The 12721-nt window shown below is 38.5% G+C and overlaps 1 protein-coding gene across 3 annotated transcripts in view; it reads left to right on the top strand.

Annotated features, from left to right (window-relative positions):
* The window catches only part of BRE (brain and reproductive organ-expressed (TNFRSF1A modulator)), a 164899-nt gene that overhangs the window by 83453 nt on the left and 68725 nt on the right, over positions 1–12721 (top strand). For all 3 annotated transcript variants that reach the window (XM_015283708.4, NM_001008458.2, XM_046938812.1), the window contains exon 7: positions 851–960. In XM_015283708.4, coding sequence (XP_015139194.1) covers positions 851–960 — 110 coding nt within the window. The remainder of the gene's footprint in view (positions 1–850; positions 961–12721) is intronic.

Here is a 12721-nt window from a genome sequence, read left to right as displayed (position 1 = left end):
TTTGTGTGCAGCAAGTGGCACCATATTACTTGTGCTAGGTGGAGGTGCTGGTACTGCTAATTCATGGCTCTAACACAAGGTCTGGAGCCAAATGCAGTTGTATTCAGCAGATATTCAGCTGTCTGGGCTGTATGTGATTCATAAGTTGGAGAGATATCAGGTCTTATCCAGAAACAAAATGTGTTCTACTTGATCCCAAAATTGTGCCTGATTGTTCTGGTGCAAAGAGAGCCTTAACTGTGAATGCATTTGTATTGACTGTCCTAATACTTAGTGTGGATTTTTTACAATAGTCTTTATTATACATGCAGCCTTCTGAAAGTAATGCAGGGATTCAATTGGTGGGAAGCTCAAGGACGGTAACTTCTAGACACAAGTTTCTAACTGCAAAAAACAATCCTCAAAGCAAAGGAGTTGAGCACAGCAGAAATTATATACCATGCACTTCTTTGAAAAATAACAAATGTGAAGTCTGTGGTCCTAATTCTATGCTACTGTAACATAAAATTCCTTGGTATTTGTGTCTGATCTTAATACTAAACTGAGAATTCTTAACAGTGAAATCTGCATGTTTACTTAAATATGTTTTTCTGCCATCTGAAGAAGAGCTACATGACTGTATACTTGCTAACTAATAAGTAATTTTATTTTGATACTTGGAATTAAGCGCTACAGAATATCTTTCAAGTACTAATACAGTAAGAAATTTTCAACCTATTTTTCAGCAGTCACACTTCTGATTCCCCATTAAAGCATCTCTTAAATAAATTGGTACTTGACTGACTCATTATCTGTAAGCTTACAAGTATTCATTTTGTTGCTTGTATCTTTCTTTTTTTTTTATGTACAGGATGTGAATGAAGATCCTGGAGAAGATGTTGCACTTCTCTCTGTTAGCTTTGAGGATGCAGAAGCTACTCAGGTTTTTCCTAAGCTGTATCTGTCTCCACGCATTGAACAGTAAGTGAAACAGCTTGTTCTGAAGTGTTTTTTTTTATTTCATCTTTGAACTAGTCATATTTTCCCTGAGAAACGTTGGCTAGGTGAGAAGATCATATTCCTTTAAACTACTTCAAGTCATAATGTTTACTGTAAGTGTGTTTGTGTGGTGAAGAAATGACAGATCTCCTTGCTTGTTCTATATCCATGACTGGATCACATATGGATGAAGAAATGTCATCATTGGCCACACGTAGTACCATATTAATCCTTGAAGAGTATCGTGCTGAGTTTTCCTGTAGCATTATATTTTGAGTGTCTCCTATGGTACAACAAACCGGTATCTTTTTTGAGGAGTAATATTTAATTATTTATTCATTGAGGGATGATGCATGTATATATATACGTGTGTGTATGGTAAGTTCTCTGAATATATGTAACTTCTTTGGCTAAAGAGTTGTAGAAGGCCAAGGGCTTTTTTTTGTGTTTTATGAATTTACATCTTTACAAGGCTACTTTTTTCCAGAAGAATATCTGAACATTTAATTATAAGGTTGTTGGACAGTGCAGTTGACAAACACCATTGCTGAAAAACTCCTAAAATGGAAGGAAGTCAGTCTGTTTTCATTAAATTGCTCTTCAGTTTCTGGAATTAAAAATGCCATAGTGCTCCTCCTATATCAGTGCAAAGTCTGCTTCAAAAAAAAGTAACATTAGACTTTTCAAGTGTTCACCAATCAAGGTAATCTCACACAGTTTCAGTGATATTTTGTTTTTCTGGTCAATACTGCAGTGACTTTCCTTTGAACTGGTGATAGCACTTCCTGGTAGAGAAGTTGAGGTTTCACTCAGCAGGGCATTGGTCTGGATAAGATGGTGGGTGCCATTTAAAAAACAAATTCAATATTTGATTTAGATAAAAACAGAAGACTTCCCAATTTTTTTTTAAGAAGAATGCACACATGTTAATATACATACACGTGAATAATATGTTTAGCAACTTTTCGATTTTCGTATTTTGGTCAATTCATTACCTTTTATCAACAGTTGAGAGCGTAATTGTAGCTAAACGTGTAGTTATCCATCAGTGTTCCAAAGGATTCTTTTCTCAACTGCTGTTAATGGCAGACGAGCTGTCACTAGTTTCTGTTGTATTTTCAGCTCTAGTCACATGTTGACTATTAACTGTATTTTAGGCCACCCAGGTATATGTAGTACATACCTATGCTGATAGGTAATCAGTATATGCTGATTTTTATCATTTTCCAGTAGTGTTGTTTGAAAGATGTTAACCTCTTGAGTAGCAAAGCAGAGTGGCAATACAAAAGGGCACTTTGCTTTCCATAAAATATTGCATTTTCTTTCGGCGCCCCAAGGAGCATCTGATTTTAACTGTGCTATGTACAGCAGTATAACAGAATGATATTTAGATGGTGTTAGTACATACCTGATACGTCTGATGTATTTACTGCTTTATATTTTATATCTTACAAAGTCATTCTAAAGTCATGCCAGTATTACCTGAAGTTCCAGGCCACGCCTTGGCTTGTTATCTGTGTATCAAACTTGGAGATACTTCACCCAGAAAGGATGGCTCTGTTTCAGTCTGTCCTTGTTTAAAAATATTCATGATGGTATTTAGATACCAGTAAGCCGTAGTTACCTAAGAGCTGAGGGGGAACGAGATTGATTACTTACGATTCAAGTACACTATGTTACTTTTCAGAGCAACCTAATGCAGTGTTAATGTAATCAGCTGTTACTATTTCATGGCATAGTCTCTTACTTCCAGGGCAAGTAGATTTGCTTGACTGTGAGCTGCTGCGCTTTCCTGTATTATACTGGCTACTTTTTGTTCTGTGAAAAAATGCATAGGTATGCTTTCAGTGTTTGTTCAATTGAGCTATAACAACAAAGATATATTTGTCTTTTGTTCTTTCCCAAACCAATCTCTCTTCTGTTTAGCAGAGGCTGACAGTCCAGATATTTAACTTTCCAATGTTTGGGAACTGAAGCAACAGCGCGTACTTCTTTATACTTTTTGCCAAAAGTACAGAAAGCCTCAAAGGGCCCTGAGGATTAGTTTTAATGACTTGAGGCCATGGCATTTTACATTTGAATTGTGTTCTGCTTATAAAAGTTCTTTCCCGCTGCTAACAATAATTGCATCTACAAACACCATGTAAGCAAATTGCTGGTGTATTTTTTTTATGCATCAGATTTTGAGGTAGAATAATTAGTAGTTGACAGTTCCCCGCGTAACCTTCCCAAGTATTAAATAAAACAGGAAAAATACCAAATTCCCACCATTATTTTGTTAGTACTAACTCTGTTCACCTTAGGAAGAACAAGCAAACAGGAATAGCATTGTCTTGATGTATAAAAAAACATTTGCAGATAAAAATGCTTCAGCTTTGGAGAGAAGTAAGAGTAAACTGTCTGCGTAATGTGAGCTATCTCCAGCTTTCCCAGGAGTTTTCATTGCTTTTGTGCTTTACCATATAAATATGTGTTCCTGCATTGCATTTTCTAAAAATGACACTTACCCACAGATCTTGTCAGCGAATTTGAGCCCTTACAATATGAATACAGTGGTTTTGTTTTCAAGTGTTATTGTAAAGCACATTTGATCTATTTTTAGGTGAATGGTAAACGTAGTACTAGTAGGACTGATTGCTCATTGTCATAGACTCTCAAAGAGATTTGTGAAATCAGGGAAATACCCATTTTTTATGGTTTGGAGCTAAGATGCTAGATTTGATAAAGGCTGTCTTTTAGCAGGAGATAAAAACGCAGTGCAAAGGTATTGTTGCTTGCACAGGTGTCGATATTGGCTTTCCATTGACTTCACTGCAAAGAGTGTTAAGTCCAGGTCTTACATTTTAAAAAACAAGCAAACAAAAAACCCTCAAAACCAGCTCATGGGTTTGGGAAGCATGTTGGTTTGTAAACATCTCAACGACTAAGTTAAACATAACTATACATGATTTAATTCTTTCATTAAAACTTCTACATTTAAAAGCACTCCTTTAAATATCAATTGTTTAAAACATGTTAACAGCAATTTTTTGTTAATATATCCTTACTTTGAAAACAGTCATTTTTCTTCTTTATTTTCTTTAACAATTCTTATTCTTCATTACATTGCATCAGTAGACAGACACAGAGCTAATAACAGTTGCTTTTAATGATTTTAAAAGGTAGAAAAGGTAGATAGTCAGAGTGACAGATGGGATACTGATTATACCCTGTAGTTTATATATATATAAAATATATATAAATACAACCAGAAAGAGAAATGAAAAAAAGGGGAAAAAAAAGCAAAAACAAAAAAACAGCAGCACTACCATAGTACCAGAGTATCATAATAACAAGTTTCTGCATGCTTTTGGAGAAAATGATGTGCTGGTAAACCTCACAGACTGGCCACCCAGCTTGAGAGGATGATGCTTGTCAGCATCCATGTGTGCATAGCTGGTCCTCCTTCCTCCTTGGAGAGCAGAAGTGGTCACAGGATGCTCCTCATCCCCAGCTTTCAGCTGCTCAGCCCTGGGGAAAGGTTCAGAGCTGAGAGGTGTCAGTACCTAACACTCCCCACATGCTGATCCACTTGACCTCTTCCTCCTGCTAGGTTAGGCACAGAGGTATTCTGAGGCTTTGCCTGCACTACTGTGTACACTCCTCTGCACAACGAGGAACTGCTGGACTAATTACCTTCTATGTCTCTGCCATATTTCTATATATTATTCATGAAGTCTCTCACTATAATACCTCTTGCTTGCTCATATTACCTTTCTGAGTGGTAGAAGACTAGATATCCCTATGGATAGGAAATTTATGGTTAAAAATCTGTTGTCTCATTGCTTTCCATTTGCTAAAAGTCACCAGAATCGAAATCCAAGAAATGGGAAAGAGTCTGAACAGCTATTTTCTATATTAAAATGTTTGTCAGTGTGCTACCCATTAATGTGGATCAGAAGTTATATTCTGTAATGATAAAAAACAAGTTTTATGTCTTTTTTATCTCCATGGGTAGTCCATGATAATAAATAAATAAATAAAAGCGGGTTTATCTTGGTCCATGTTTTAAGAAAAAAAGAAGTAAGGGTAGAAACACTGCTGCTCAGTGGATTCTTTGTTCCCTGGATTCACAGAAATAATCCCGTAATAAACACTGTTGTCCTGGAGGGCTTTTCTCTGATAAATACATGGACGTGAATATGCTAAGAAAACCAGCTGTCAGTAGAGCTTGTTTTGCTTTAATGGATCATGCTCCATGCTTTAGGGACTGAAATGGTCGTTTTTTACGAGTCTGGGAGCTGTGCCAGAGGGTTCTTCGTGACTGAGGATGGAATTCGAAGTTCGGTGACTGTGCTTAACCTTCTCGTATGGACAAGGAAAAATAACAAGAAGCTAGTCTGAACTTTTAGACTTTGAATGTTTCTATCTGTTTTTCCCCAATGGAAAAAAAGAGCTGAAGGGAAAATAAAACATGTGCATTTGCTTTGAGGTATTATTTCCCATCTCTTAGCTGTCCTTTCTGTTGTGGTTGCTGGGAGCTGAAGGAGGAAGGGCATGCAGTGTTCTCCATTTATAGCACGTGCTGGATTTGTGTCTTGCTGCATTTGAGATGCAAAGATGCAGGGGCACTGTGAAGGGCTTCACCTCATGCTGGTGTGCCATACTGGTGAGGGCATGTCACTGGTTGAAGCCTACTGTCTTACAGTTAGTGGAAGTATACTGTCTCTACGTAATTGGTTGTATTTATGCCTTTTTATCTGCTTGTAGAAGACAGAAGCAAAGTCTTCTGTTTGGCAAGTTAAAACGTGTTTATTCTTCCAAACTCATGATTTCTTTGGAACTGCTAGCAGGGAGCCAATGCAGTCCATGACTTCTTCAAATCCCAGAGCATCTTTGCAGACAAAGGAAGCCAGAATTGTTACTGATTTTGCAGGGCCTTATCTTCCATTAAGCCCAGTTTGATCATGCCTCTCCTCATAGGGCCTGGACAGTGAATTGGTAAAATCTCCTGATTGCTACCTTTGTAATGTCCCCATCGGTCCAGTCTTCTTAAACTGTAGCCTGCTGATGCCAGGGTCTCCTTTGTTTGTAGTTCTAGCTCATTTAATCTGTAATATGACAGCAGTAGCATTGCAATTACCCTGATGGGGTACAGATTACAGAGACTTCCACAGATTTGTGTCTTTCCTGGGGTTTTCTTAGCTTACTCTTTGTAACCTGACAGATGTGTATTTGTACATGTTACAATAATTACTTTACATCTCAAAAGATTTTCTTGTAAAGAAGAAACATATATACAGAAAATTGAGTAAGAAATTTCAAAAGAAAACAAAGGTTTTAAGGCAACCCTCTCTGATTCCCTTTCCTCTACATATTTCTGATGAGCGGGAGGTTCTTCGGAAATCTGAATAAAAGCATTCCTTTCCTTCAGATACAAAATCTTTCCACTAAGCTGTTGTGTTTTTTCACAAGTATGCATGTAGTTTATTTCAGGATATCCTAATTAAGCATACAGGCCTATGCTGCGAGCGTAACATGTTTCACTGTAATAATCCCCGTTAACACAGGCATTTTGACTCACTGTTGTAAAACCGTATTCTTCTAAAATATTCTCAACCTTTTTTTCTCTGGTATCACTCTGCTTCTAGGTGTTCTTATCTCCTGCAAGAGTGATAATGGAGGGGGGAGAAAGGGAACAAAGTAATGTTTCTTTTAGACGTCACACAGTACTGTTCATAAAGTTGTTCCTGGATCTTTACTGCTGCTCATATCATCAGATGTATCCTTGTACATTGAGGCTGTCAGAAGCATTTTTAATTGGTCAGAATCACAGAATTGTAGGGGCTGGAAGGGACCTCCAGAGATCATCAAGTCCAACAGGGGGAGCAAAGCTGGCCCCCTGCAGCAGGCTGCACAGGTAGGCGTCCAGGCAGGTCTTGAACATCTCCAGAGAAGATCTAATTTTAGCAATGAGATCACCAATTGCTATTGTCTCAGTTACTAGCTGGACCAGTATTTAATACATCTGAAATCTGACCCTGCATTTGCAGTTGGGATTTCTTTGTTGATTGTTTTCTAGGAGTTGTTTGGATTATGTGTCCTTTACTTTGATACTGAGAATCATTTTGGTTTCACAAAGGCACTTATTTATTTCTTGATACATCAAGTGTTTTTGGCTTTACAGTTGCATATGCTGAGGGGGTATTTCACTGCTATTCTGCATCCTCGGTGCGTAGCACTTAAGTGCCTTTCTCAGCTATTTTCGCAGCACATTAGAGCATGCATAGCAGATTTCATCATTGTTTCCTGAAATGTTTTGATAGGGGAAAGGAAGCCTGCTGAGCAGAGTGTATCCATGTTTGTACTAAAATATGTTTGCTGCAGATTACAGGTTTTTTTTCTTACCTAGAAATTAATAGGAATGTTCTGTTTTTTTAATGTACGGTCTTTTGTTCTACAGAACTATGTGGGCCAGCTCCGGAGGCAGCGTGAATTCCCTGAAGTGGCTGCTGTAAAATTAGTTAGGCTGGCCAGAGAGATTTGAAAGAATTCATTTCTTTTTACTCCAAATTGCAAATATAGCAGTAAGAGAGCGAGCAAAGATTTGTTAACTGGGGTTAAATGCTACCCTAAAAAATACCTTACCAGGTGTTTCTTCAAAGTGCAGTGAAAAAATCAAGTCCTACAGAACTGCAAAATTTTTATGTAAGGAAACTTAACTCTGAGTGTGAATTAAGATTTCCACAGACTGAGACTCCTGGCAATTTATCCTTAAATGTAATCACATGAGCTGATTACAGAGGGTTTTTCTTGAAGCTAAAAGTTGAGTTTTTGTTGTTCAACAGTATCAGTTCTAACTGCATATTAACTACCAAAACTGAGAAACAGAATAACCACAGTGAGTTAATTAGAATTTGCCTTGGCAGCAAATGTCATGATTAGAGAAAGGTACTTTACTCAACCATGTCCTCGACCCGGGTTTCCTAGAGTATTCTTTGAAACTGCTATTGTTGCCATGTGTGTATTTTTCCCAGTTCTTGTAATTCAAAACCCACTGCTACGGAGTATGACATTATCTTGTTACAAAATCCGCTCCACTGAAGTGGATTTTTGCATGTTTGGGATATGTGGCTTACTTTCTGAATGTGGTGACTAAGTCATTTGTTTTCAGAGAACTTCACTGTAATTGCAAGCTGCTGTACATTATAGCATTCTATCTTCAGACTTTTCCTATTTTATTATTTAAAACATTTAATAAAAAGTTAGCTACTTTGAATGCTTCCTTCCAGATGCTAATGTTCAGTAAGTGCAAACCTCTGAACACTCAGGACTGAAAAATTGAGGATTTTCAAACAAACTGCTAAAATGTGTGAAACAGAGAATTAAAATAAGCCAGGGCCAAGCATGTCAGTTTTCATTGCTGCTGTGGTATTTTTCTTTCCCTGAGTTGTGTGCTGCCTTTTCAGTGGGTACCTTGGGTGGTGTTGGAAGTGTGACACAAGGAGCACATGGAGTAGCTGCACTGCAAGGAAAGTAGGGAAGGAGGGACCGGTGGGGAAGAGATCTCAGCCTCAGCTCCCCGTTGTGTTTGGGATCAAAAGTATCCTTTGAGATTACCACAAGGCCTTGTTTCAGTGCTGGAGTGGTCTTTGGAGTTGCTCTAGGGCCCTGATTGCTGTCAGCATGGAAGAACAGTGTTAGAGTTTCATGGGAACTAAGTAGCTGATGTGACTTCATTTGTGCTGACCAAGGTGTTCTAGAAGAGGTAGCTTCTACTAAAGAGGTACCTTTTCCACTAAAGGTAGCTGGGTTATCTTAACTTGCAGTTAAGAAAGACTCTTTCTAAGCTTTGTGGAGATGGGGGTTTCCTTTGTTTTATAACCAACAGAAGTTTTCTTTGTGGAATTAACAACCATTTGTACGGATCACAAACTCAGCAGGAGTGTCTAGCTAATAATGCATATAATGTATTTGAGGTCATATGTACAAGGGAGGTCGTTATCATTATACCTTTTAGGAGCAAAGGTGATAGTTAATGGAAATTTCTGTCATCTAGAAAGTCAAAGGCAGAGCCAGTAACAGAATATAAGTCTCTTGTTTCATGGTCCACAGCTTCCTGCACTGGACTCCCTTTGGACTACCTAATCCTTCTATCCTGCAAGCTTGGCTAGATTGAAAACATGTATTCCAGCATACATAGCTGGGAAGGGCATTTAGACACCTCAGAGAAGCAGTTTTCACAACCTTTGTATTTTCTCCTACTCTCTTCCCATTCCTCAGACACTGTTTTTCCATGCAGTTAGCATCTCACATGTTATAATTCCTCATTCTCTTACATCATGCTTCTGCCTAACGCTAGAATCCTACCACTCCCATCCAGTTATTTTCCTCTGAACTTCTCCACCCCACAGCAGTACTAAGTACCACCTCAGTTTGTATTGCTTTCCACCTCCCTCTTTTCTGTCAGTAATCCGTGACTTTCTAATGTTAATGCCTTCTTTAAATTAGTTCCTACTTAATTTATCTGTCATAGTAAAATGCTATTTCTGCAAAATAAACTGTGGTTGATTTTTGCACCGTGACCACTGGGTTTCATTTTTCCAAGTAATTGTCAAGAATGCAATTCTTCATATTGCTGATGTCATTTAAGGCTACAGTATGTCCTATGCTATAGTAGTTCGTGTGGATGTTAGTTGAAGCCCTGTTTGCTTTCTGCTCTTGCACATTGGACTTGCACTGAAAGTATGTATAAAAAGCATATTCCCACCTGTGAAACTTGGTGTTGAATCATCTATTCCTTTATAGCAGATCACCCTGCAGAAACACTGAGAACTTTTTCCTAAGAGGTAATTTTTGGGGAATTCCCAAAAATGAGGATTTCTTGAATTTGAAACTAAAACAGACATCCTAAACTTCAGCTTCCTTTAAATAAGAGTGCAGATTGTATGCAACTTAGAGAAGTTTTTATTTTGAGGGAATGGGGTTTGTGTTTTGTAGTTTCACTTTCCAAAAAACTTGCGAAGTGATTTGTGACAGCTAAAAAGAAAACTACAGAACAGAGCTTCGTTTGACTTCTGTGCATTTTTTCTTCTCTTCCTTTACAACCAGCACGTCTTGGGAACAGTTTGGACCTCATTAATCTGCAACTTGAAAGAAATACAGAGGTAGTTAGAGGTTACGTCCAGGGAGTTGCATATTATTCAAGAAAAAAATATGTACTTGTACCTGTGGTCTTCTTCTGTATGGAAAAATGAGTGTTACTACTGCCTGCTGTGTTTCACTGTGTATCAGTGAATTCTTTGGCTATCATCAAGTTGCCACAGGCTTTGGCTAAACTGTGGTACTTGTCTCTGCACCATCATCAAGTTCAAAGCCAGTATCAGGGCAAGACCTGGATGTACAACGTGCCACTTAGCACCTTGATTTTCACTGGGAGAAACCCTGATCACTTGGACAAGGAGCTGCAGTTTGTGTACTCCCCCAGGCCTTTGATCTGGGTGATTAAGAGCCAAACTCCTGTATGTTGGGAGGCACACCTGGGCATGTTTGTTTGTTTGTTTTCGTTTTCTTCTTGTTGGGAGGGTAGGGAGGAGGAGGTTGGTGCAGTCACTGAGTTATCTGCCTGATTCTGGAAAATACCTGGAAGTGCTTCTTCGTGGCAGTTATCAACCATGTCACGGAGTAACTGTGTTTTGATACCCTTCCATTTCAGTGGTTTAATGAACCACTTTAGTCCTTCACTACTTCTGCAAATTATATAGCCACTGTGTTAATGGAAGAAGTCTGGAATATTTCATGTATAGCTTAGAAAACATACGTGTATGTCAACGGAGTATCGTAGGATTTTATTGCAGATCTCGTGTGATATTTGATATGTGTGTGTATTATCTGTCAAACCTCCTGCAGAGAAAGACAAATTAAATTTTGGCAGGAATTGAATCTTCAGTGTATGAAAATGTACTTTCTTCTTTTGTTGGATATTAAAGCTAAATTCTCACAGCTTGCTTCTGGTCAGTGGCTGCTGACAGTACGCGAGGAAAGAAGCCATTTAACAATTCCAGTGAACAGAACTCTGTCAATACTGAAGTTGCATGCACCATAGTACTGTGGAAAAACCTGTACAAATAGAGCGAAACAATTCTGCTTGCAGATATTTGCTGTTTAAGCCAATAAAAGAGCTGTGCTCTTCTGTGTGGTTAGTGATGTCAAGCTCTACTTGCTGGAGGCAGCTGCGCTACAGCAATGCTTTTCTGACCTTAAATAGCCTATATGCTGGATAATGCAAGCACACAAATATAAATGCAGGGCACATAAGGACATAAGGAGGCCAGAAGAGCCATGAGGCCCCTTCCCTCCTCTGAATTAGTCAGTGTCTTCCTCAGTATTATTTTCTTCTGGGATTTGTCCAAGATATTTACAAAACCGTTTATACTAATTGTTCCCTTGTGTTCCCTCAGTACTGTTTATTCCATATGTTAAGTACTGCGTGCAAGGCGATTCTGCTTTTTACTGTGGCTGCTGTTCTCTTTCCTTTCCTTTCTTTGTTTTTGCATTTGATAATAACCCAAACAGCTGTGTAACATTTGTCTGTCTTGGAAGGCTGCATACCACAGTAGCAGCCCATTGCTCTTCTTCACCTCTCCGTTCTAGAGAAAGTAGTGCTCTGCTGATACAATTTGAGGAGGTAATTCCTTTAGGCTGTATTTTTGGTTGGCTTCCCAGATATTTTTTGTTTTTCTTGCACTCCATGATGTTAAAATGGTTAGGTGGCATGTACGTGTGTTTACACAGTGATCATGTTAACTTGTTCCATTGCTTAAAAGACAGTCTGTATTTCGTTTGTAGTCGTAATGAAGACTTTAACTTGATTCCAACCATCTCAAATCCTTTTGTTTTCTGTTATACACTCTGTTTTTGTTCACATACCTACTATTCAAGTTTCCCTCACAGGCTGCTGCTCTTTTTTTGTTTCTCTAAGTTCCATCTTTGTATTCTATTTTCTCTTTTGGCCATTTCTCCTTAAAAGAGTTCAGATCTCTGAAAATGTTTTTATATTTTTAAGCAGTAAGCCTCCATCACTTTGCATATCTGGTAGAACTTTTTCCTGCTGTTGGCATAGAAACTACAAGGAGAGGTGAATGATGAGCGTACATCAGGACAAAGGAAGTCTTATCTAAAGTTTAGGCGCTCTTTGATCAGTAAAAATCCAAGGACCCTTTTAATTGTGTGATAGGCGGAATCAGAGCATGATCACAACAATCTTCTTGCATTGTCTTAAATTTCACTGCCTTTGTTCTCTATTTATTTTAAAACAGTCTAACATTATTTTACAACACTTAAAAATGTGTATTTTACTTTTTTTTTCAACATTGTTTCTCTTCAAAATGAACTCTGACTCATCCAGTCCAGCTTCCTGCTTGGCAGGGGATTGTTGCCAGCGCTAGGTCAGGTTTTGTATAGCTCGGCCTTTGTCTAGCCGAGTCTTGGACACTTCCCGCAGAGGATATCCCACAGCCTCTTTGAGGAACCATCCTGCTGCTTGTCTGCCCTCCTTAGAGGAGACATTCCTCTGGAGATCTAGTCTCAGCATTCCAAGTTTTCACTTGGCCCAGTCCTGGGGATTGTAAAAATTCCTCTGGACTGAAGCTGTGCTGTTTGTCTTCACAGTGTCATACAATGTCATAACACTATGCCATTTACCAGGATGTTATCATAGAACAGCCTTTCTTCGCTTCATCTACGAGGTACCATTCTTTCATTC

The sequence above is a fragment of the Gallus gallus genome, chromosome 3 (genome assembly GCF_016699485.2).
Source record: "Gallus gallus isolate bGalGal1 chromosome 3, bGalGal1.mat.broiler.GRCg7b, whole genome shotgun sequence".
NCBI classification, from domain to species: domain Eukaryota; kingdom Metazoa; phylum Chordata; class Aves; order Galliformes; family Phasianidae; genus Gallus; species Gallus gallus.
The sequence above is the reverse complement of the archived record's forward strand: the minus strand, read 5'-3'. Positions and strand labels throughout refer to the sequence as shown.